Raw genomic sequence first — 22,905 nt, forward strand, 5'->3', positions numbered from 1 at the left:
TAAAGCAACACTATATAAGGACCAATGTTTTGGTCTAAAACTAGTGATCTAGCAATGTAAAAGGCATGCAACACCTTGCAAATCCCACCCAGAACCTTATAGAAGCTTGTTAACATGCATAATGCATGTCCTGGACATGTCTTTATCTGTCCTTCATGACCATATACCAGCAAAATAAATGTGAAGACAATGCTAAAACTTTTACTAAACTAGAAAACTAAAAAGTTGCCTGATAAAAGCATACATCAGCAAAAACACAAAACATTTTGCATAGCGTTGCATTAAAAGTTAATTTAATTTCAGTTTGACTGCAAGCTCGACTGAATTAGTTGTTTGTGTCACACATCAATATTTTGTTCTAAGCCCATTATAAAGTAAATATTTATTCAATGTAAAATAATACAAACACTACTCATCTTATTGAATTCAATAAATCTATCGGTTGTGGTTGATTTATCAGTACAAGCCAGAGGAGTGAACCGAAACATTCAGAAATAAGATAACCCAGAGACATACTTTTCAATAGATTGTTATCAGAATATGAACAGACAACAGCAAAACTCTTGAGATGGGGCCTAAATACGTTATCCTCCTGTCCATTCTCTTACCAGACCGAAGCCTTATTGTACAATTTAAACACAAACATGTACACAAGACATTCCAGATCAATGTGCATGGCAAAAAAGAATGTGGCCTCTGTTGTCCCATCAGCCATTAATTGTGATGATATACTTCAGTGAACTGAAGACAGAGTTCCCCTCTATCCTCACCGGTCGGAGAATGCACACTGCGTGCCCGGCCAAATCATAACTCTGCCAAAACAGCGAATCAAAAAGGCCCGACTTTGGCAACAGACCCGAGCGCGTCTGGCTAAAGCTCGGGGAGTTAGGGCAGAGTGGGAATCAGTCTTTCGTGTTTATGCCTTTCGGTGGGATTCCTCTGTGTTGGGTGGGAGTAGACCTGGAGTTTTATACTGGTTATTTTGACAGTTGGCGCTCTTTCAGGGATTCCTCCCAAACTATCTTTGTCAGAGGTGCTCTGAGCAGTGTGAGGAAATAGTTGACTAAAGTCATCAACTGGCTATAGAGGTCTTAGACTCTTTCTGTTGGAGGAAATATTTGATAGATGATCATTTACCATAGGTCTTGTTTAAACAACAGGCAGTTGCCACTTAATGCATATGAAGGCACTCTACGAGCTAAGTTCACCAAACAAGCAGCTTTTCATTCCAGTCGTAAAACAACCCAGCAAGGGCATGTTTGCAGGTTAAAATTCATGGTGTGTGCACAGGTGCCCGTCGGCCTTGTCTTACTCACATTAAAAAGGGTTTATGAGGCCATGCGGTTACAATCATGCGCTAAATTACACATTTAGACAGTTTATGTTCTGTGAAGTGACTCTTTCAAATATTACCCCCATAGCATCTTTATCTCAGTGTCCCAACACAAATTGTCACACGAAGCCAGTCTACACACACACACCCTCTTTGGAGGACAATCTTTATTTTTATTCCATATATACATATATATATATATATATATATATATATATATATATATATATATATATATATATATATATATATATATATATATATATATATATATATATATATATATACACACACACACATATATATACACATATATATACATATTCATATACATATATATATATATATATATATATATACATATATATACATATTCATATATATATACATATATATACATATACATATAATATATGTGTGTGTGTGTGCGCGGCTGCGCGCACACACACGTGTTCTTATCCATCACCCAAACAGCCCACGTTTTACAACTGCACTGCTTGTCATGATTGATTTCACAGAGTTCATCGAGTCCTCACACCACGCCATTAGAGTGTCCCACTGAAGGACAAAGGAAGCCCCAGCGTCATCACCTGATGAAATGATCCTTGATTCATTAGGCAGCCTTTTAAAGCATTAAAGCAACACAAGCATTCATTTAGTGAGCACAGAGTCCAGCCCTGTGGTCAATTTATCAACACACATTACCATTATGTACTGTATAAGGACTCCATTACTAGTGAGGGGCACACACATGACACAAACATACACATACGTTAACAAGGACAGGGGAGTATTAGCCTGGCCTCGCCCGCCTGTGTCTTAGCTCATTTTATTTCACTAATGTCACCCCTGGGCTATATGGGCTATAGGATGGCGGACCAATCAGTGACCACAGGGGATGGTGTTAGTTTTAGTTAGTAATTGCAGTCGGAAGAATCTGCCGGACCAATGATTTCAAAGTCTACACCCATTATATGATGCTAGGATGGGAAACATTTCCCAATGGAGAGTGCCCAGACTCTCTTCACGAAGTGAAGGCTAGTGGGGTATGTTAGGATAGGGTGACAGACAGAGGTTGTGCGATGTCCGGTGGCTGGCTCTAGGGCAGCACCAGGACCAGTTCTGATTTGGCTGCCATTTGAGGGATTGGTACCCAGTGTTTGGGACGGTTTGAGCAGACAACCACAAGAGACTTTGACAACCACATCTCTTCCCCAGCCACACCTCATGGTCTTTAGTTCAATGACACATGCATTGTCAGAAACAGCCCTAGACTCCAGCTTTAAGTGGCAAACATGGGTCGTGGGCATCCTACCAGTGGGGCTAAAAGTTTATTGTATAAATTGCCTGGACATCCCTTGAGGTGTCAGGGGGTGAAATTCATTCATAGCGCACTACCCACAGCACTCAATCCATTACAATAGCTTATCCTGATCTTGTATAGGACATGCAAATCTAGCCTGTGAGGTTTAGTGGGCAGTCTTCCCTCTAGACAGGGCAGTGAATGATGGATCAGCACTAATGGAACAACCGGAGGCTTCCAGGGCTTTCCCCTGGGCAGAGTGCCTGGGGGCTGGAGTGATGGGGCAAAGATTGGGGTTATCGCTAGATTTTAATTAAGGGATACACAAGCATAAATCAAGCTTACTGGTCTTATATCACACGAGGAGCTGGCAGGGGTCAGTATCCCCACCGTAGCTCATCATTGCTTGCTTGGGTGTAGCAGGACAGTGTCAAGAGCAGGAGGCCAGTAAAACATGGGGCTGCACAGCCAAATGCCATTAGCTGACCTCATACATCCATAACTATCCATGTCTATTCTTTTAATTCTTTCCACACCACATTCATTTAAGCCAGTGAAATGCCTTGCCTTGCATTTGTATGATGTGAATGATAATTCATTTTTTGTGCATTTTTTCTCATGTACATTCTTCAGCCCAAAATAGCAAATGCTCAAATTCCATGTAATCATTCACATCATACCATACCATCCATAATTTTCCATGGAATTGCCCTTAAAACAATATCACCATCCTAGAACACAAAGGTATCGTCCATTGTTATGGTTACCATTGTTGCTATTGCTGTTGTCAAATCATCATTTGTAAAAGTCATTTTAAAATTTTCACTTTATAAGGTGTAAAAAATATTCATTTGAGTGAGCTAAACCTCTCGAAAGGCATTGAAAATGCATTAAAATTAATATCATATATAGCTTGATAATTGTCGACGATGAGTTATACACCCTTTTGTTCATATGAGCTTGGAGAAGCATTCATTAAATGAACAGAAAAAGTTGCTATTGGCTACCTGTGATGACTTTGTGATGTCCTTTGGGCTGATTGTCTCATTCTAAGAACCATACAAGGGAGAGTGGCTGTGGGTCAGCATCAGGGTCGTGGGCTCAAAGCTGACAGAGTGACGCGCCTCAACCCCATCATGTCATCAATCAGTCACCTGATTGATGACATGATGGCACCTGGAAATAACCGCGCAGTCGGAGTGTTACCGATGGCTCCTGCAAACACTGCCACTGCTGAGGGATTCACCTCAACGCGTCCAAGGCAAACGTTTCACTGCAATGACTCTCCAAGGCTTTTAATACTCTTCAACTCCAGCAGGTGTCAACATACCTGCAGACCAGTCAGGGTGAACGAAAACCTTACACACAGAGACAGACACACACAAACACCTTTGACACATACTAGCATGTGTACATACACATACTGTACAGTATATCTCTGGACATTTGGTGGACCCGTCACCAGGACAAGGGCCCCTTTATGGAGCGAGTGTAAAAACCTCTGGATTTTCACACAGAGACAGGCCAGGAACAGGAGAGGCCGTGAGGAGAGGAGGACGAGGAGCAGTTGTAAATACAGAAAGAGATAAGACAGCACACTGACCTCCATTCATATAGCCCCATTTTACTGTGGCTAATTGCAAACAGTATGATACAAATTTGAATCGTTACATTCCTTGACGCTTCAAAGAATCATGTCAAAGATTTACTGGATGCATATCTAAAGAAAGAGGATCTATTTGGCTCCAGAGAGGGACAATTCTGGATAGTTCTAACAGAATTAGGCCAGGGTGGGAGGTCAAAACAGTTAATGTTTAACTCTATTTGACACATGGGGAGTTTGTGAGCATGTATGTGGAATTTGTGTCACATGTCAGTATGTGTGTGCACAAGAGCTAAACAGCTCTGGTGGTGACCCATCATCTACAGTGATGAAAACACACACACACACACACACACACACACACACACACACACACACACGGCAGCGGTTGGCCAGACAAATCAACATGGAGTGGTGACAACACCAAAGAAGCAGTGGGGAAAATGGAAGTCAGTGAGGAAAATGTTTGCTGTCTGCTCAAATATTTTCTTATTTTCTCTCTCTCTCTCTTTATTTCTCTCTATCCAAATCCTGTGAAAATATCTGGGGTTTTGCCTTATCACTTCTGCAAATACAAGTGATGGGAGGCGATTAAGTCTCTGCGAAAGTCATTCTGAAAATGTAACACTTCCAGTGGCTGTAGCATTGGACTAATACATCAGTGCAGGACATTCAGTTTGTCTTCAAAGACACACTGATAGCTGGAGTGCAGTCCACTCTATAAAAGTAGTTTCAGGAAACGTAATGCTTTTTTGGCCTAGGGCAAAAAAGACCAGTGCCAGTTTCTCTGCAAAAACACTGCTTCTTGCCAGGATTTCTCACTTGAGAGTAATAAGATGAAAAACATTTGTCTCATTTAAGGCAAAACAACTTGTGTTGCAGTGGCAGTCAGTCAAATTCCAATAAATGATTGATTTTTTCAAGTCAAGTTATTTACAGTATCTTTCTTTAAAGACAGTTCTGGAAAAAAAACAGCTATTTACATGACAGGCTCATGTCAAGTCAAGATGAAAGTATATGATTAATTTGTCTTACAATATCAGGAGACATTTTTGTACAATCAATAATACTTTGAAAGGTACAAAGAACATCTGCCCTGTGTGTGACATTTGGCAGCTGTTCGGTATTTCCATCGCATCCCCAACATTGTTGTTATTGCTGCACTGGCACCACCATTACCATGGAAACACAGTACTTTTCCATCAGTGTCCACCCATAGCAACAGTTGGTAAAGACTGTAGTACTTTGTAACCAAGACATCCAACACAGGAAAACACAGGCATTCCAAACAGGCTCATCTCTTGAACACCATCGGGACTCACATGGATGAAACACTATGTCAGAAACTATATATACACAAAAATATAAACACATCTTGTTGAATTCTAGCTCTGTCATGAACTGAAATTCGAGACCCTGTCATGTCTACAGATAAAGCTTATTTTTCACGACATAGTACCTGTAGTCATGCCATAGTCATTTGGTATGTAAGATGTATATTTTTGTTCAGTATGTCCCTTCATATCCCATATCCCTTCTATCCATATACTTCCACTCTACCCTTAATAACCCATTAAGTGAGGTTTGTAGTATTTTTTACAGGGGAGTCACCAAACCCTTAATGGGCAGGACTTATGCTTTTATCTCCATTGCCCAGTGAGACAGTGTGCAGCAGACTCTCCAAATTAAATGTAACCTGGTACTCTTTCCGTCGTGCATTACAATATGCCTGCTCTCTCTGAGGCTGCATACACGGCAGGCCTCTGGGTACCTGGGTTCGGTTTCATCATGTATTCTAAATATCACAGGTATTCCTGACCGGCCCAGATTTAAGACTGGGCAAACAATTGAGGTTTCTCTTTATAAGGGACATGTGACAAGACAGAGTGTGTGTGTGTATGTGTGTCTTTCAGTCTGGCTGTCTGACACACGAAGACATGCATGGTGTGATAGGGCAAAAAAAAGGGGGGGAAAGACAGGCAATGACTGGAGTGTCCATTGAACCACATGAAAGGTAAGATTCCATGTGATGGGTAAAGGCAAAACAAGCACACCGATACGTGATCCTCGTCTTTAAACATGAGGTGCCCTGCCAAGGGATGCCATGCAATCAGTATCCCACCAGACGACGGGCAGGGCGGACGTCCCAGTACGCCTCCTTAGAGATGAGGACAAAGGGAATTATGTTCCGCGGGCTGATATCGACTGACACAAGTAGAAGTGAGGGTTAAGCAGCCTCCCCAGCTCAAACTTGAGGCTTTGATGTTGGTTCTCCTCCAATGTCTTTGTTTCTCGCAGTAAAGACAGGAGTTTCCACTGCAAATCCCTCAGATGTGCCAGTATTGTTTGATGTTTTGATCCCCCCCCACTCATTTAGTTTAAACTGCTTTATCAGTGTTTAGTTGGGAGCATTTCTAAAATTCTTCCCTCTTGCTCAACTTTTCTCTAAACACACCCAAACGCGCACACACACACACATTTGTCCACTCTTTTGTGAAATGTCAAGGATGCGGGTCAATATTTAGCCGGTGACGATGGTCTGAGTGTCAGGAACAATGCGGCGGAGGCAGGGTGTGATGTGTGTTAGGAATGTCACAGTCCAAGGTGCACACAGGACACACTCAAAACACTCATGTCACATTCCTCTTCGTTAACATTCCTCTCTTAAGACTCTCACAAAGCAATCAGTCATTGCATTCCATTCATTAAAAATAACTATGAGTAACGATGAAGACCATGATGCTCTGGTTACATTGGCTCCCCTTCCTGCACTTCCCTTTGGGTCACGGTAGTTCACTGTTGAGGTGGTATGTACTGTGGTCCAGCTCACTCTGATATGCGTCTGGGCAGGACCTGCAGGTGGCGGGCAGCCACTGGGCAGGAGATGGAACATGTGCGTTTAAGCTCTGCTTGACTGGACGGCTGGAAAACAGTGCGGAGGCTCAAAGAGATATGTGGCAGTGATTGCTCTGGTCTTGTCCATGGGTTCCATAGAGACAAACGCTGTAGTATCCCATCTATTCCATCTAGTATCCCCGCCAACACACACCTCAGTCACTGCCCCCTCACTGTCCCATTCTTGTCCAGGTTGGCCTAAGAGTGCTGTCGAGAGTTCAATTAGCACATTTCACAAGATGTCGCCACCGTGTAAACCAACTTGTGCTGAAAATTCAAAAGGTATAGCTCCTTGCCGGCTGTCCGCTGTCAACAAACAGATTAATAAAAAATGCAGCGCTTTTTCAACATTTCTTTGTCTAGTTTGGTAAGGTTTAGGTTTGAAGAGTCCTAGAAAAGCACTTTTCTACAGCATAGGGACAGGAACAGGAGGGTGCTATACCCTGCAGAGGTATTGTTAACCTCAGTTCAATGAATCCGGAAACCCAGACATTGTGAAATGGGCTAATTATTACCTAAGCTGAGGAAGGACACCCACATTCAGACATCTCTAAATGGCTGCAGATGGTCCACACTATTTTTATCCCCTCATTAGGTCATCACAATCGCATTGCATTATTATATCGGCAGATTTCCAGTGGAGTTGTGTTTTGCCGGTTTCAGTAAAAGCACAACTCCTGTTTGGTACAGGACAGTTTTCTGTGAGACTTGTAGTGATTTATTCATACTGACTTCCAGCCAAGATGCCCTAATTTCATGAAGCTAATGTTAATTCACTTTACTTGTTCGTTAACCCTTTCCTGTCCCAACAGGAAATGTTACAGACCAACCCTCCACAGTGACCCTGCGCATCATGGCCTCTAATGAGTGTGATGACATCTGGTGTAAACAAGTAAACAAGCACTCCATTACAAAAACAAGAAAACAAGAGGACAAAGTAGACAAACTCTAAAAAGGATCAGCATCTACAACCTTTTAGTTTGAGGAGAGGCTTTTTGAACTTCAAACACTCATGAACCTATTGCTTATGACCAGCTTTACAGCTTCAGTTTTAAAGCAACCTTAAAAAATAAAAATGATATCTACCAGTTGTACATAGCAAAATAAATGTTAAAAAGTAGAACATGTATAAGGAAAGTATATGGAAGTGGTAAAGAAGTAGACCGTGAATATAGCAAATGGTGTAATGTAAACACACACACACACTCAAACACTGCCTATCTGGTAGTAAATATGCCTACCCTGAGCGGTAGCAGGACTTTACCTGTGTAATGCGTGTTCTTTACGCACATTAAAAAGCTTAGAGATATGATGGCTAACAGGCCGGCTTGTAGCTGCAGGCCCTTTGATCTGGAGCTCGGCCAAATGCTCACATTCCTCCTGCTGCTCCGTCAGTGAGCTCCGAGCTACCAGCGCGCCAGGCCCAGCCCTCTGATCTGAACAGCCCACTGTAATGGGGAATAACAGCCAGAAGACAGGCAGGGAGAGGGAGAGAGAGAGAGAGAGGGCAGGGAGAGAATAGAGGGAGAGAGACAGAGAGAGGGGTAGAGGTGCAGAGAGAAAGTCAAGAAAAGCAGAGGACACAGAAGAAGAAAAAAAAAGAGGTAGACTTTGAGAGGAGAGAAAAAAAAGGAGAGGGAGTGCACAAACAGGGGTAGAGAGATAAACACACACAGGGACACACATACACACACACACACACACACACACACACACAGAGAAAACTCTCCACCTCTTTGAGTCTCTCATTCGCTGTCAGTGGCCTCCCCTGTGGACTGAGAAGTGGGGACAGTGTGGGTGGGTGTGAGCCTCTGGAGAGATCACACAGCCAGACGCCAGCCACACACACTCAACTTTCTCTTACACACACACACACACACACACACACACACAATCCCTTTGCTGTGATCAGCCACAGAATGGCCCTTTTCTTCCGTCGGGCCACTCGGTGAAGACCCGTCTCTCTCTGTGTGAAACAAGAGGATCCGCTGTGGCTGTGGCAGTTTGGTCTCACAGGGACTCCAGCACAGGAGTAGGGGCTGCCGTGCCTGCTTTACCGGAGTACTGACCGACACGTATCCCACACCCTAACCGTCGGGATGGGAGATGGACGAGGCGTGTGAGGGGATCCACGGCCAAACAGCGACGAGGCTCACGCAGTCGACAGACAACACTCATCTGCTGGAGAGCTACCTGTGAACACAGAGGTGTGTGCGCTTGTGCGTGTATGAGGACTTTGGGACACATGATGAAGGTGCCAGCGACCGAGTGGGTTGGGTTGACGTTGGTGGCCATCGCTGTGAGTGGATTGTACCACTTGGCGGAGGGGGGGTGCTCGGGGAAGTGCTGCCAGGGCACGGACCTCACCTGCACAACCACGGACTGGCGGATGGACCGCGTCTACGGGACGTGCTATTGTGACGAGGGCTGCCAAAGGACCAAGGACTGCTGCTTCGACTACACGAAAGAATGCCCAGGTGAGCATAAAAAAGTAACACGTGTTAGCCACTGTGCTCTGAACCCCCGGGCTTGAGCAAATGTATTTGACATTTCTGCCCTTTTAAGGAATGTGTCGGAATGTGTCTGACTGACCGGTCATGCCATGCATGTTTGCACTTCAGCACTGTCAGTCCAAATCTTCATATTAAGCTAAATCTGTGCTTTGAGGAATGCACTCGGACCAAACAACTGCAAAGAGTTTAAATCTGTGCAAAGTCCCATGTTTGTAAGATGCATTATATCCATGATCATCTTCAAAACTCTTCTCCATGAATCCATGAATCAATGAATGACTGACTGACTGGTCCACTTCAAAGAGAAGAAAAGCCTAATGAACCATTTGAACCAGTGAGATTAAATGAACTAAAAGGATGTTCAGAGAGCGAGAGACAGAGAGAGAGAGAATAACTTGAAAGACTCTTAACTTAGCTCCCTCAGTTGAGCTCTTAATCATATTCCACACGTCTAGTTCTGGGCAACTGTACAAATGTTGTCAGGAAAGGAGGTGAAAAACAGCTCAGACACACCCTGTGAGTCAAGATTCAGAAGTCTTATTAAATTTGACATGAAGATATCTGTTTTTCTGTTTATTAAATTTGCTCACTGGGTGGTTCGAACTCGTCAATTAAAGCCTTTGAGAAAATCAACAAAAAGCATTACTAAACACATGTCAAAGACATGTCAACAATGTATTATGACTGTATCTAACCATATGAAACCATGGCAGTCATTCAGACCAGATATATCTTCTTTGTTTAGGCCTTTGTGTAGATCTGGGTTGCACCTAGCCTAGATTCCGCTGTCTCACGTATTTCCGCTCAATTTGCCGAAGAGGAGCGTAGCAGAACGTAGTCAAGAGTATTGGTCACACCAGGGCCCCATCTGAATGTAGCCTCTGTGTGGTATTGCACATCTGAGCAAAGGAAAAAAAAAATAGAACCAAGCTCCTACCTCCACACACAGACATACAATCAGACAGAAGCTGTAGGCTAAAAGAGGACAGGCCTGTCAGTCACCTGTTCATGATTGCTATGTTAATAAACCTTGGGCCATGTCATGCAGTTATTAAATCAAACTCCCGGTCTGTGATGTGTGTGTGTGTGTGTGTGCACATGTGTACCTTGTGTCTGAGGGCAATTTTGGCCTTGTGTGTGTGTGTGTGTGCGTGTGTGTGCGTGCGATCCCTGGCAGCTCAGCCGTGTGTGGTGAGCGAGTGGAGTTACTGGAGTGGCTGTGCCCAGGCGTGCCAGCGCTCGTTCCGTGTGCGGCGGCGCCACATCGAGAGGGAGCCCAGCAACAGCGGCGAGGCCTGTCCAGCCCTCGAGGAGCAGGCCGGCTGCATGGAATACCAGACCCACCAGGGCCAACACTGCGCTCAGACGCAAGGTACCCCACACACACACACACAGGTCAGCATGCTCAGACGCAAGTTAAACACACACATACTCACAGGCCCACCACGATACTCGGAGTCAAGGTACAGACACACACACACACACGGGTCAGCACGCTCAGACGCAAGTTAAACACACACACTCACAGGCCCACCACGATACTCGGAGTCAAGGTACAGACACACACACACACAGGTCAGCACGCTCAGACGCAAGTTAAACACAAACACACACACACATATATGGTAGGGCCAGCACTGGTACGGTACACACACCAGGGCCAACCCTGTTCATAGTTGCAAAGTACACACAAACACACACACACACAATATAAGCAACATACATGACATCTCAGCAACACTGTAGTTTTACTGTGTGGTCAGTGAACAAGCACAGGCACAGACAGACAGTTGCAAAATCAAACACAGCTGGATATTGCAATGAAGAGGCTGTTTGTAGCTACATAGCAATTAGCTTGAAGGGAGCCATTTAAGGAGACATTTTGATTTGCTTATTTGGGTCAGTATCTAATGTACAGCATCTAATGTATTTAGGACCTCACATGTCCACACATCTAACAGTCCAAGCTCTGCAACAGGTCTGTTTATTATTTTGCATAGCAAAAATCTAAGAGGAAAAACACAGATTGCATCTAAGGCATTCAGGAGCTTTGCTTGCAACGACATGACTGTGATTGTGGAATGAGTGAAGGGTACTGTTTCCATGCCAGGTCCAGCACTCATCACAACAGTGGAGTATGGGAAAGGACGGACAGGACACAACCTGTACGGGGACCCACAGGATTCTGGGTAGGAATGGTCAAAACCGATTAACACATGGGTAACACCCACAGATCATGTTTACACATTTCTATTAAAAAAATCTGATTTAACATGACAATGCATGACCACAGAGCACATTCACCTATGAATTCAAAGCTGGCTTTCAGAAATGAAAATCAACCGGATATATTGAGCACACATGATACAATATCTAAGGCTAATATGACTAATATGCAACGGTGGAACACCTAGCGTGGAGGATGGAGCATTTAAGGCTAAGCTGCTTTAATTGATGTGTGACCGTTTTAATCAGTACGATTGCTTAAATCAGTGAGGGAACGTAAACACAGCTGAAGGGTCTCTGTATTGTGAGAGTCTGGGTAAACAACAGTGTTTCCTGAGCTCCCTTTGTTGCTCGGGCTGGCGTCTGAAATTCAAAGCGCCAGGCTTTGCTTAAGGCCCTACGCCACCAGATCCTTTTGAATAAAGGCTCACGTCTCTGACTTAAAAAAAAAAAAGCTTGGACGGCCCCAACTCTAAAGTCTTTACAAACAAGGCTAGCCTGGACTAGCTGAGACAGGTGAACTGAAAGGACCCCCTGTATACCACCCCTCCACCTACAACCTCCCCGCACCTCCCACCTCCCCCACAGGTTCTGCATGGAGTTTAAGATGGAGACCCTGTCGCCGCACTGCATGGTGGAGAACCGTCCGTACACACGCTGGATGCAGTACCTGAGGGAGGGCTTCACTGTGTGTGTGGCCTGCCAGCCCCCAGCCATGCGCAACGCCAGCCGCAGCTGCCAAGGAGACGGCAACTACGCAGACAGGTACCGACCTCAACGACTGGGTAACGTTAAGCTGGGCAAATAGTGTTTTAACCCAGATCCACTTTGCAATGCACCAAATTCCAATCTGATTTGTTGTGTAGTTTGAGAAGACACACAATGCCTGATTAGAAGGCATAACAATCAGCATTCCTGTCCGATTGGATTTCTTGCATGTCCAAAAATGTGGGGGTCTTTCTTGCAGTGTGAGCAGTCCAAACATCATTCGCGACCATCTGAAACATGAGCAACCATGTCGTATGGTTCGCGACTGTAAAAAACAAAAACAAAAAAACACAGTGTCTTCTCGACACATAGAGTATGTGGGCAGAGACCAAACAGAAACCTGAGGCATCTCCCCGAGTTGCTGCCCAATGAAAAAGCGTCCCTCAAATAGAAGGCCACTTTCTGAGTTTCTGAGTCCCAGTGTTATTATTATATTGAAGAGTTACATTTATTCATTAGGTAGACGCTTTCTTCCAAAATAACAAGTAATAACAAGTAAGAGTACAAGAGAGTTGTTAGCATCTTGCAACCAGAAGAACTTCATAAAATACTCTATGGGGCAATGATTATTCCTCAGGCCCGACTCACAGAAGAAATCAATGCTAATTTGTAGCCAATCCTTTTCCACCCACTCCAAGAAGTGGGTAAAACTTGGTACAATCATCTAATTTCAAATGTGTGGACAAGGCTCTTAAAAGATAGGACATGCAAGATAACGGTTAAGCTTGGTAATGTTACAACCACAGCAAACACACACTCGCCTGTGCGTCCTCGCTACAATTACTCAAGTGTCAGTGTGAAAGAGCCAACAAGTGACCTTGAAACACAGGTCAAACCTGAGGAAGCGCTCAGACTTGTCTTTGTACTGTGGTCACCAGGCAGGACCTCTTTCACCACTCTGTGAGAATGACCTCTGCCCTCCACCTCAAGTCCAATGAAAGATTATTTTTTGTCTGACAATACATTTGTTCTTGTTATTACAGAGCATTTTCACAAGTGAAACTTTTCATGTTCTGCTGACAGAAAATTGGGTTTTTTAAAATTATTTCAATGTAGTATTTCTAACACAACAGGGGAATTTAATTCGCAAAGATTACCAATAGAGCAAGATGCTCAGATGAAAAAACAAAGCATTTAGCCTTATGGTCCAATGAAAAGGTGATGGATGTGTAAAGGTCTCAGTACTGATAGGAATACAGCCAAAAAGGTGCATCTACACACTAGATGAGTCTGTATGAGCCGTATGAAGATGTGTAGTGTGTGTGTAGTGGATTATATGTCTGTTTTGTTTCCCAGGGATGAGGTGCTTCACTGGCAGGCCATGGGGAACCCTCGGTGCCGGGGGACCTGGAAGAAGGTGCAGAGGCTGCAGCACTGCTCGTGCCCCCAGGTGCACAGTTTCGTATTCATCTGAGGGGAGGCACGCAGAGCACATGCAGTCCTCATGCACAGCCTCCGCTTTGTTAACGCCAGAGTGTTCACGTGCGTAACGTTGACATTTTTGGCCTCTGCTCAATTTCCCCTTTCCAAATTCTGATAAACTTAATCTCTAATGACCTGTTAACATCTAAGCTTATGTCTCTTCACTCATCAGCAAAGCGATCACAAAGACGCCAGAATTAACTGTCTGCTGTGTGCATAGATGAGCACAACGCACAACCCACGTGCCAGATGTAATATTCACGATCAGCACCAGCACTGTACAATTAGCTCTTAAGGCGCTTAAAAGACACAAATGCATGAATTGTAATTATAAGAAAATCAATTAAAGTGTTTGTTTTTAATATTGATTTTTGTCGTCATGTCTGATGTCTTTTGCATGAAGAGTGCCCTCTACTGGTCTTAAAAAGTATTTTTTAAAAAAGGTGTCTGGATTTTGCAAGGAGTCTATAACAGACATTCAATTCCATTTAAAACAAGCTATTGAATATGTTTATTAGCAACAATAATTAGTCAGGTCATGTGAGTTTATTTTACAGAGTTCTGTTTTCTCATTATTACTGTATTTAACATAAAACTGCTAATTGGCTGCAAGCATCTTCAATTAAATTGACTGCTACATATTCTTCTGGAAAATAAATAAATACCATTGTAATAGTTCTGTGAAAATGTCATAAAACATATTTTCATTTACAAGAAAAACAAAAAAAAAAAAAAGGCATTTTTTTCCCATGACTGCTACTGCTGCTGCTGGTAGTCCACTAGACCAGTTCACGTTTCTTCAAGATCCGCCATCTGTCTTTGAGGTTGACGGAGGTGCGGTCGCCAAAGTCATACTCCTGCAGGATCTGCGACCACTTGCCCTCTCCGTATTGGCGCACTCCGGCTTTGAGAAATTTGTCCTCTCCGCTCGTCCACATCTGCGGAGAACCCAACTAGAGCTAGGCATTTGTGCAGACGTTTCCTTCTCGTTAGTTAGGAGCATGCACAGAGGTTTGACTTTCTTAACATGCACTTAGAGCAGTGTTTCCCAAACTTTTTTTTCTGGGGACCCACTTTTTAAAAATGACAGACCGTCGCGACCCATTTCACTTCAGATCTAACATGCAACCACCAATATTATTTTAAGCCACAGGTTCTCCAACTTTTCTATGAATTCTCAACTCTGAATAAATAAGTATAAGTATGTATAAGTATATATACTCTTTTGATCCCGTGAGGGAAATTTGGTCTCTGCATTTATCCCAATCCGTGAATTAGTGAAACACACTCAGCACACAGTGAACACACAGTGAGGTGAAGCAATAGACAAAGATAATGCGCCTTTACTGTAGCCTAGTAGAGTTTGTGAGGTGGAAAACGAAAGGAAATAATAGCATTTCAAATGTCCATTTAAATTGTGGCCTAATGTAATGCACTGTTGTGCATTTTAAATCCGAAATAATAAGGAATGTGAGGAGGCGCCCCACAGAAATGTTTCATTTTGCGAGTAGATGTCCACGCTGTCCCCTCTGAGACGCGTTCGCCCCAGTTTCAGAGTTATTCTAAATGCAGAATTGCACAGTGGCCCGTGACTGTGGTAGTTAACAAACTAGATCCTAATAGAAAACTGTTCTGGTATAAATCCTGGTATAAATGGTATAAGTTAGGCCTATTATACAAATAGGCGACCCAAATAAAATCTCCTGCGACCCACCTGTGGGTCACAACCCAGACTTTGAGAACCAGTGACTTTAGCTTTTAGCTAGTGTGGCGTATGGTATAACAGAACTTGTGGCTTGTGAGGTATTTCCCTTTTTTGAACATGAAGATGTATTCATCTTTTGCAGAGCTTTGTTTAAATATGAAATATGTCTGTTTTTGTGTAAAAAATATGAACATAATTCAGTTTGGTTTATGTTGGGTGATCTTGGTGAGAATTTCCTTTTTTTTTTTATTATTATAACTTTCTAATGTTGGGAAAGTTGTAACACTGCCCAAGGGCAGTTGTAACATGCCAGTTTAAAGGGGTAGAGTAACTCTTACCATGACAATGTCATAAATTATTCAAACCCAAATAGTGGTGGATAAAGATTTTTGTGTGTGGTAGTTTTTAATAGTAAGGCTCCTTATTATGGACCAAAAATCATATATATTTTTGGTGATACACATGATTCCATGACCAGTGCTGTACCTGTGCTTTGGACATTGAATACCTGAAAGTGGCTCAGGAGGCATCATGTTACCTCTTGGTGTACACACATAACACTAATTGGCACATTGAGTGGGAAAGTCAAACCTGGGGCTACACTCACCTTCCTGGTCCTCAGCATGGAGTTCTCCACGGACGGCGGTGATCTGTTTCGGGTAGATAAGCGGGTAACTTCTGTAGGAGTGACAGGTCAAACTTGTTATCAAAAACACTACTGCCACGGCACCTAGTGCTGCAGATTATCTGATAGAGGTGTTTGTATTGCTCTGGTAGAGCGCAAATGCAGAAATACCAACATTTGCAGAATGAAACAAACGTTAAGTTAAGTTATAGCTGTATGGTCATGTGGGAAGTTTCCTACTAGAAATTTGTTCTCTGCATTTTACCCATCCGGGGGCACACACTACGAGCACACCTAAACACCCAGAGCAGAGGGCAGCCCTTGATCCGGTGCCTGGGTTAGCAATTGGGTTAGGTGCCTTGCTCAAGGACACCGCCTCCATGGATGTGGATGTGGGAGAGCGCTGTTCAGTCACTCCCCCCACCCACATTTTTCCTTCCAGTCAGAGATCGAACTGGCCACCCTTCGGTCACAAGTCCGATTCCCTAACCAGTAGGCCACGGATGCCACAGCCGACTCGAAAATGATATGTGAAGACCAAGTTATATTCTTGACAATAGTAACTACTGTATATAAAGCACTTTGAAAACACAAAATACAATAGTAATACAAACAAACAAAAATAAAACAACTTACTTAATTTGGACTCTTTGAAGTTCTTTGCAGGCTTCTTGGGAGATTCAGGATTCCAAGGCTGAGTGTGTTTCCCAAGCAGTCTCTTCTTATGTCTATCCAAGACACACACAGACATTATGGTATAAAATACATCTGTATTCTTTAAACATCCCAGACAGATGAGGCATAGAGCTGAGGACTCACCTATTGAGCGTCGAGTGCAACACAAGCTCCTCGTCGCTGTTTGGGAGCAAGTTCGATACCGTGAATTAAGAAATGTCTTGTTCAGAGATTTTCAAGATTCTCTAGCTAGTTTGATGTGGTGTCAGACTGGTCAAGGAATGCCTTGATTGACTATTTCTGATGGCAATGGAAAATCAATTCACTTCAAAACAAGGCAAACTATGGCCAGAGCTTAATGAGCAACACTACAAAAACGTCAGATGTCATACTTCTCTATAGTCTCTCCTCCATTCTCCTGCAATGTCTCTATAGTCTCTCCATCATTCTCCTCCAACAGCTTCTGGAACTGGGCCCCTGACTTGTCTTTCTCCTGTCTGGCATGAACCACCTTAGAGGCTGCCTAATACATAATAATCAATCAAACAAACAAACAAACCAACCAACCACACACATCACCATCAACAACAACAACAAAACAAACATACAAACCAAAATCACCATGACAAAATATAGTTTGCTGAAAGAGCTATCTGGACATAGCCTTTAATATTAGAAGGGGAATGTACCTTACTCCAGATCCTTCAGACTTTTTTTTCGGTTTTTAATTCAGTCTGGGTTATGGAACCGGGTTATAAGAACTTATATTAAAAAAACACTTTACATACCTGCAGAAGAAAGCTTGATGGGTTTTCTTCAAGGAAAGAGTCTAGGAACGCTTGTATTTGGTCCAACAGGCGGGTGAAACTGAAGCTGGTGAGGTACGCGTCATAGGTGTTCTTGGCACTTACTATTGAGGCCAGTTTCATTTGTAATTTCTACAAACAGATGTGAGGCAAAAGAGAGCAAGATTTAGCTGTGAACGACTTGTCCTCCTAGCCCACTGTACAGCCGAGATGAGAGCTCATAAACAAAACACTACTATCCATAGATATAAAACCTAAATATATCTATGCTACTACCAACCTGTGGAAGGTCACATTCTCGTTCGAACCACTGTAGGGCATCCTTGGCCATTGACGGCATTCCTTTCTCCAAACACACGCTGACCGACTACAAGGGAAACACAACACAACAAAAGAGTAGAGTGAAATTAAGGTAATATTGGGATGAATGAATGTGGCTAACAGTATTCGGCTAGTTGCAGGGTTCAAACCTGAATGAAAAGCAGACGTTTGACTGTTTGGTGAAGGTTTGAATCTGCCACAACTTTGTCCATAGCATTCCAAACTACAACAGCTGACATCAGTGGTTTGACTTCCTCTTCCTGGGTGTACTGGACATCTGAGAACAAAATCCAGCACAGACACACACAGGTTCACAAGTGCACACACAGAACACAAGGCAACGTCATTGCGTAAAGGTAGTAGTCGGCTAGTAGTATTCTTTCACACAGACATATGGGCATTTGTGGATATTTGTCGATGTTTGTGGACAGTAACGGGTATGCCATGTTGTTGGGGAGGTGCAAACAAAATCTGCATCGCCATTGAGATAAATAGATAGATAGATAGATAGATACTTTATTGATCCCCAAGGGGAAATTCAAGGTCCCAGTAGTTTAAGACATCACAAACAACATACACTACATGATATAAACATATATGATATATAAAAAACATAGAAAGGAGCTGGCTCAAGGATTAGGTATTTTGCCGTGTTTAGCTATATAATGAAAGCACAGGTTTTTTTTAAATAGCTATCCAGTCTTCTGGCCACGTTGCTATCATTTTGGTAACTATAATGATATAACGAGCTATTTTTTATTTTTTTTATTTATATTTTTTCCAACATTTATCACCCAGAGGGTATACATACAAGCCGAAGCTCAAAGAAAAGAACCACAGACAAAAACAGAAATTCAGACACAAACAAAAAACAAAAAAAGGAGAGTACAGAGAAAAGTGTGTGTGCTTGTGCATGAGTGTATGAGAGTGTGTGTGTGTACTGTATGTGTCTGCGTGCGCAGTGTATGTGCATGTATGAAATGCATCATGTGCACATTATCTGACCCCTTCCATGCTTTCAGAGCACCTTGTCACCTTATCTACATAGCACAAATATTCTGCTTTCCACCTTTCCAGACTACCATTTGCTATGCATGTAAGCTTCTCCATTTCCAATACTTTGTTTATTGTATTATACCACAAGTGTAGTTCTGGTGTTTTAGGTTGCTTCCATAACCTTGTCACCTGCTTCAGAGTGGTCAAGCGCAATATATGAAAGACCTTTCGCTCCTTAGCCTTTATCTTATGTTGTGTATTTATGCCCAGCCAATTTTCGAATGCGAGAGATTCCTTAATGTCCAGAATGTTTTTAGTGGTTTTCTCTACCCCTACCCAGAAAGATTTTATTACTGGGCAAGATAAAAATATGTGTGTGTGGTTTGCTTTTACTTCTCCGCAACCTCTCCAGCAGCCAGACCCTGTTGCAGGAGAGCACTTACTCATTATGTTCGGTGTAATAAAAAATCTTTGGCTTATTTTCCAAGCGTATTCTTTCCAATATTTTGAATGTGTAGTTTTAAAATTTTCCTTCAGAGAGTCACTCCAGGCCGTCTCCGAGATATTTATGGATAACTAATTTCCCCATTTTCTTTTGCATTGTTTTTTACAATTGTTAATTTTTGGACTCTCTTGTATATATTTGAATATCCTACCTTTGTCTCGATTTTCTGCCAAATATTGTAATAGAGATTTTATATATATATATATATATATATATATATATATATACACACGATATAACGAGCTATTTGACGTCTTCAGAACACTAAACATATCGGAGGTGCCTAATGTTGAGTTACTCCAGTCTAGATTTTTTGATGTTAATCACTCCTATGATATAGCTGCTATTGCTATTGTCGATCCAAAGTAGGGGGCCTGTTTCGAAGTTAACTGATGGTCAAATCAACCAAAACTCCCATTGTTTGCGCCTCCAAGTGGTCTGTGCCGTGTGGAAGAATACTACATTTACTTCATCTTTGGTTACTATTTAACAACAAATTACCTAAATTTTTGGCGTCCATGACCCTCGCAAGGAAACCACAGACCAACTTCTTTTTCATTTGATGGTCCTCCAATTGAAGCCCATCGATCAAAGCTGCGGATAAGATGTAACGTTAACGTTAAACATAATCTCAAAGTTGGACGCATCAACAGAGAGGTTATAACGTTGTGCGCTCCTTGGTTAACGTTGCTTCACAAAAACTGACTTAGCTCAATTTAACTTACCTTCGAATGACCGTACAGCTCTCATGAACTCAGCGGAATTCTTCTCTTTGAAATGATGAGTTATGGAGAGAAACAAATAGTCAATAATCCATGATTTAACTGTGCAGTCTACGTCTGAAAAAGAAGCATTTTCATCGGTTGTACTTGTTATTGTAACTATGCTCGGAGACGCTTCCTTCCCGTTCATTATATATAACATTACATTTACGTTACACTTCAAAGTTGATCAACAACTTCAGGCTAAATGTTTTGATCATATTCGCGCGCTTTCGTTTGTGCTGCTGAATGAAAGGACGTTTGCCTACATCGACACCTAGCGGTAAGGAGTGGAGTTACAATTATGTATGCTAATCAGGAAGGGCGTGTAAAAAAATCAGTGTAGCCTACTCATGAGCCTACTTTGATATTTCTAGACATTATCTGATATTAACTCATATTCAACTCGTTCAGTTTGTTAATTAGTTGCGCTTGTTCCTATCTATGTCTATGATTTAATATGTCTCCGCTAATACAGATTTGACAAATAGGCCTTTATCACGGCAGCCCACGGGCAGCTGAAGCAGGGCTGTTCAATTTCCTGTTGGCAGGCAAACCACAGGTGTTCCTAAAAACATTAACGAGGCCTCTGGTTGAAGTAACTGTGGCCGAATCTGACACTTAATTAGAAACACCTGTGCTCACACAGGAACAGGGCTGTTCACTTCCTACTTCGGCTGCCGTGATAAAGGCCTATTGACCCTACATTAGTCAGATAGGGCAGGCTACCCAATTTTAACAGCACATGACAGTGGCCTGAAGGATTAGAAACATGTAACTGACAATTCTATTAAATTTCATGCTACAGTAATCCTCTAGTTTTAGTTTCTGAGTTTTGTGAAAATATGAACTTGACACTGTAGGTTACATTTTAGACAACATTCTGAGGCCTACTGCTGATTAGGGGAATTGTGATCTGGAAACCATTAGCCTAGTTGGCACTTGGCACAGAAATACAATGTCTCTTTCCACACTCTCTAACCTCAACACCATTTCCAATGTGCGGAACCCTGAAGAGGTCATTGCAAGATATTTTTTGGTGTAGGCTATATCCAGAAAATGTGCACTCATATTACTAAATTGTGTGCTAATTTCACTAAATTGTGCACACATTTTACTAAATAATGCGCTCATTTTACTAAATTGCGCTCTCATATAAATTTGTGTGCACACGATTTAGTAAATATTGCACACAATATAGTAAAATGTGTGCACAATTGACTAACTATAATATACTATAATAATATAATAACTATAATAAGCCTATAATAGTCTAAGAAAATGAGACCACAACTTAGTAAAACGGGCACATAATATTCAAAATTGTGCACCCAATCTAGTAAAATGAGACCACAATTGAGTAAAATGAGCCCACAATTTACTAAAATGAGTGCACATTCTCTCAATATACGCAAATATCTTGCAATGCTCCGTACCAATGTATACTAGCCTGATCTTTATTACAGTGCATGAAAATGAAAATGCACTGTACTGTTATCACTTGGCTTCTTCTTGTTATTCCTCCAACCAGTTTTTCTGCGTCTTAATTCAGCTTGAACTGTTAACGTAGAAGACGCAAACGTTGTTGCGCAGGTCTTCTAAAGGACTGGTGTGCAATGTATTTTTCATTTTTGTAAACCTTTTTTTTGAGATATTAACAAAAAACAAGCTTATTTTTCCCCATAGATTTTGCATTAGCATTATGAGATCATAAAGGACCAATTAAACTAATTTAGCCTACACCTGTATCAACTGCCAGCTGCTCAACTAGGTGCCCACAAAGAGCCAATTAAACTGATTTGCACCTGTATCAATTGCCATCTGCTCAACTAGGCTAGCTCTCTGCATCTCTCTCCATTCCATGAGTACCTGGCTGCAGACCTAATGGTTGGAGCTCCACTCCAGAACGGAAATACGTCACCTCTACAGTCTATCACGCTTAAAAAATGAAGGAGCTACGTGGAGGACTCTTGTAAGAGGACTCTTGAGGTCTCTTGAGGTCTCTTGAGGTCTCTTGAGAGACTTGTACAAGTTATACAGATGTAAGTTTGTAATGTTTCAACTAGAAATGAGGAATTACAGTAGTGAGATGGAAAGCTGCTGGCTTAATGTTGGTGGGGGAAAAAAAAAAACATTGAATCACTTAATTTTTGGGTTCATACAAACCCTTGTACCAAAAAAACCTTGTGTGTCAAGGCGTTCTTGAGATATAACACTCATGTTTTTAACCTTGACATTTGACCTTTGACCTCCAACATCAATTCACTTCATCTTTGAGTCCATACAAACACTCATACCAAATTTCAGGCATGTATGTCAAGGCATTCTTGAGATATCGCGTTCAGAGTATTCATGGACTTGACCTTTGACCTTTGACCTTCAACATCAACTCACTTCATCTTTGAGTCCGTACAAACACTTTGACCAAATTTGAAGCATATGCGTCAA

At 42.3% G+C, this 22,905-nt stretch overlaps 2 protein-coding genes across 3 annotated transcripts; one reads left to right on the forward strand and one right to left on the reverse strand.

Moving 5' to 3' along the window:
- Nucleotides 1-8,840: 8,840 nt before the first annotated feature.
- LOC125309678 (somatomedin-B and thrombospondin type-1 domain-containing protein) lies at nt 8,841-14,431 on the forward strand. The gene is made up of 5 exons (XM_048266741.1): nt 8,841-9,611; nt 10,825-11,019; nt 11,758-11,836; nt 12,462-12,638; nt 13,938-14,431. The coding sequence occupies exons 1-5, from the start codon at nt 9,362-9,364 to the stop codon at nt 14,053-14,055; spliced, it is 819 nt and encodes a 272-aa protein (XP_048122698.1). The 5' UTR covers nt 8,841-9,361; the 3' UTR covers nt 14,056-14,431.
- A 114-nt stretch (nt 14,432-14,545) lies between these two features.
- On the reverse strand, nt 14,546-20,741 carry terf1 (telomeric repeat binding factor (NIMA-interacting) 1). 2 transcript variants are annotated; one of them, XM_048266739.1, is made up of 10 exons: nt 20,422-20,729; nt 20,198-20,290; nt 18,345-18,472; nt 18,155-18,241; nt 17,857-18,006; nt 17,461-17,591; nt 17,213-17,248; nt 17,030-17,121; nt 16,376-16,446; nt 14,546-15,001 (listed from the first exon to the last, which is right to left on the reverse strand). In XM_048266739.1, the coding sequence occupies exons 1-10, from the start codon at nt 20,618-20,620 to the stop codon at nt 14,843-14,845; spliced, it is 1,146 nt and encodes a 381-aa protein (XP_048122696.1). In that variant the 5' UTR covers nt 20,621-20,729; the 3' UTR covers nt 14,546-14,842. The 2 variants fall into 2 exon arrangements, with proteins under 2 accessions (XP_048122696.1, XP_048122697.1); XM_048266740.1 differs by having other exon boundaries at nt 14,942-15,022; nt 20,422-20,741.
- Between the last annotated feature and the right edge of the window lie 2,164 nt (nt 20,742-22,905).

This window comes from Alosa alosa, chromosome 16 (assembly GCF_017589495.1).
Source record: "Alosa alosa isolate M-15738 ecotype Scorff River chromosome 16, AALO_Geno_1.1, whole genome shotgun sequence".
Classification (NCBI taxonomy): domain Eukaryota; kingdom Metazoa; phylum Chordata; class Actinopteri; order Clupeiformes; family Clupeidae; genus Alosa; species Alosa alosa.

What these genes read in the sequence shown, in the direction of transcription:
- LOC125309678 (XM_048266741.1), top strand. Translation starts at nt 9,362, where the DNA reads ATGAGGACTTTGGGACACATGATGAAGGTGCCAGCGACCGAGTGGGTT. An exon ending in CTACACGAAAGAATGCCCAG is followed by an intron (nt 9,612 to 10,824) that starts GTGAGCATAAAA and finishes GATCCCTGGCAG; the next exon opens with CTCAGCCGTGTGTGGTGAGC. An exon ending in GACGGCAACTACGCAGACAG is followed by an intron (nt 12,639 to 13,937) that starts GTACCGACCTCA and finishes TTTGTTTCCCAG; the next exon opens with GGATGAGGTGCTTCACTGGC.
- terf1 (XM_048266739.1), bottom strand. Translation starts at nt 20,620, where the DNA reads ATGTTATATATAATGAACGGGAAGGAAGCGTCTCCGAGCATAGTTACA. An exon ending in AACGTCTGCTTTTCATTCAG is followed by an intron (nt 18,242 to 18,344) that starts GTTTGAACCCTG and finishes TTTCCCTTGTAG; the next exon opens with TCGGTCAGCGTGTGTTTGGA. An exon ending in TTGCACTCGACGCTCAATAG is followed by an intron (nt 17,122 to 17,212) that starts GTGAGTCCTCAG and finishes TGTCTTGGATAG; the next exon opens with ACATAAGAAGAGACTGCTTG.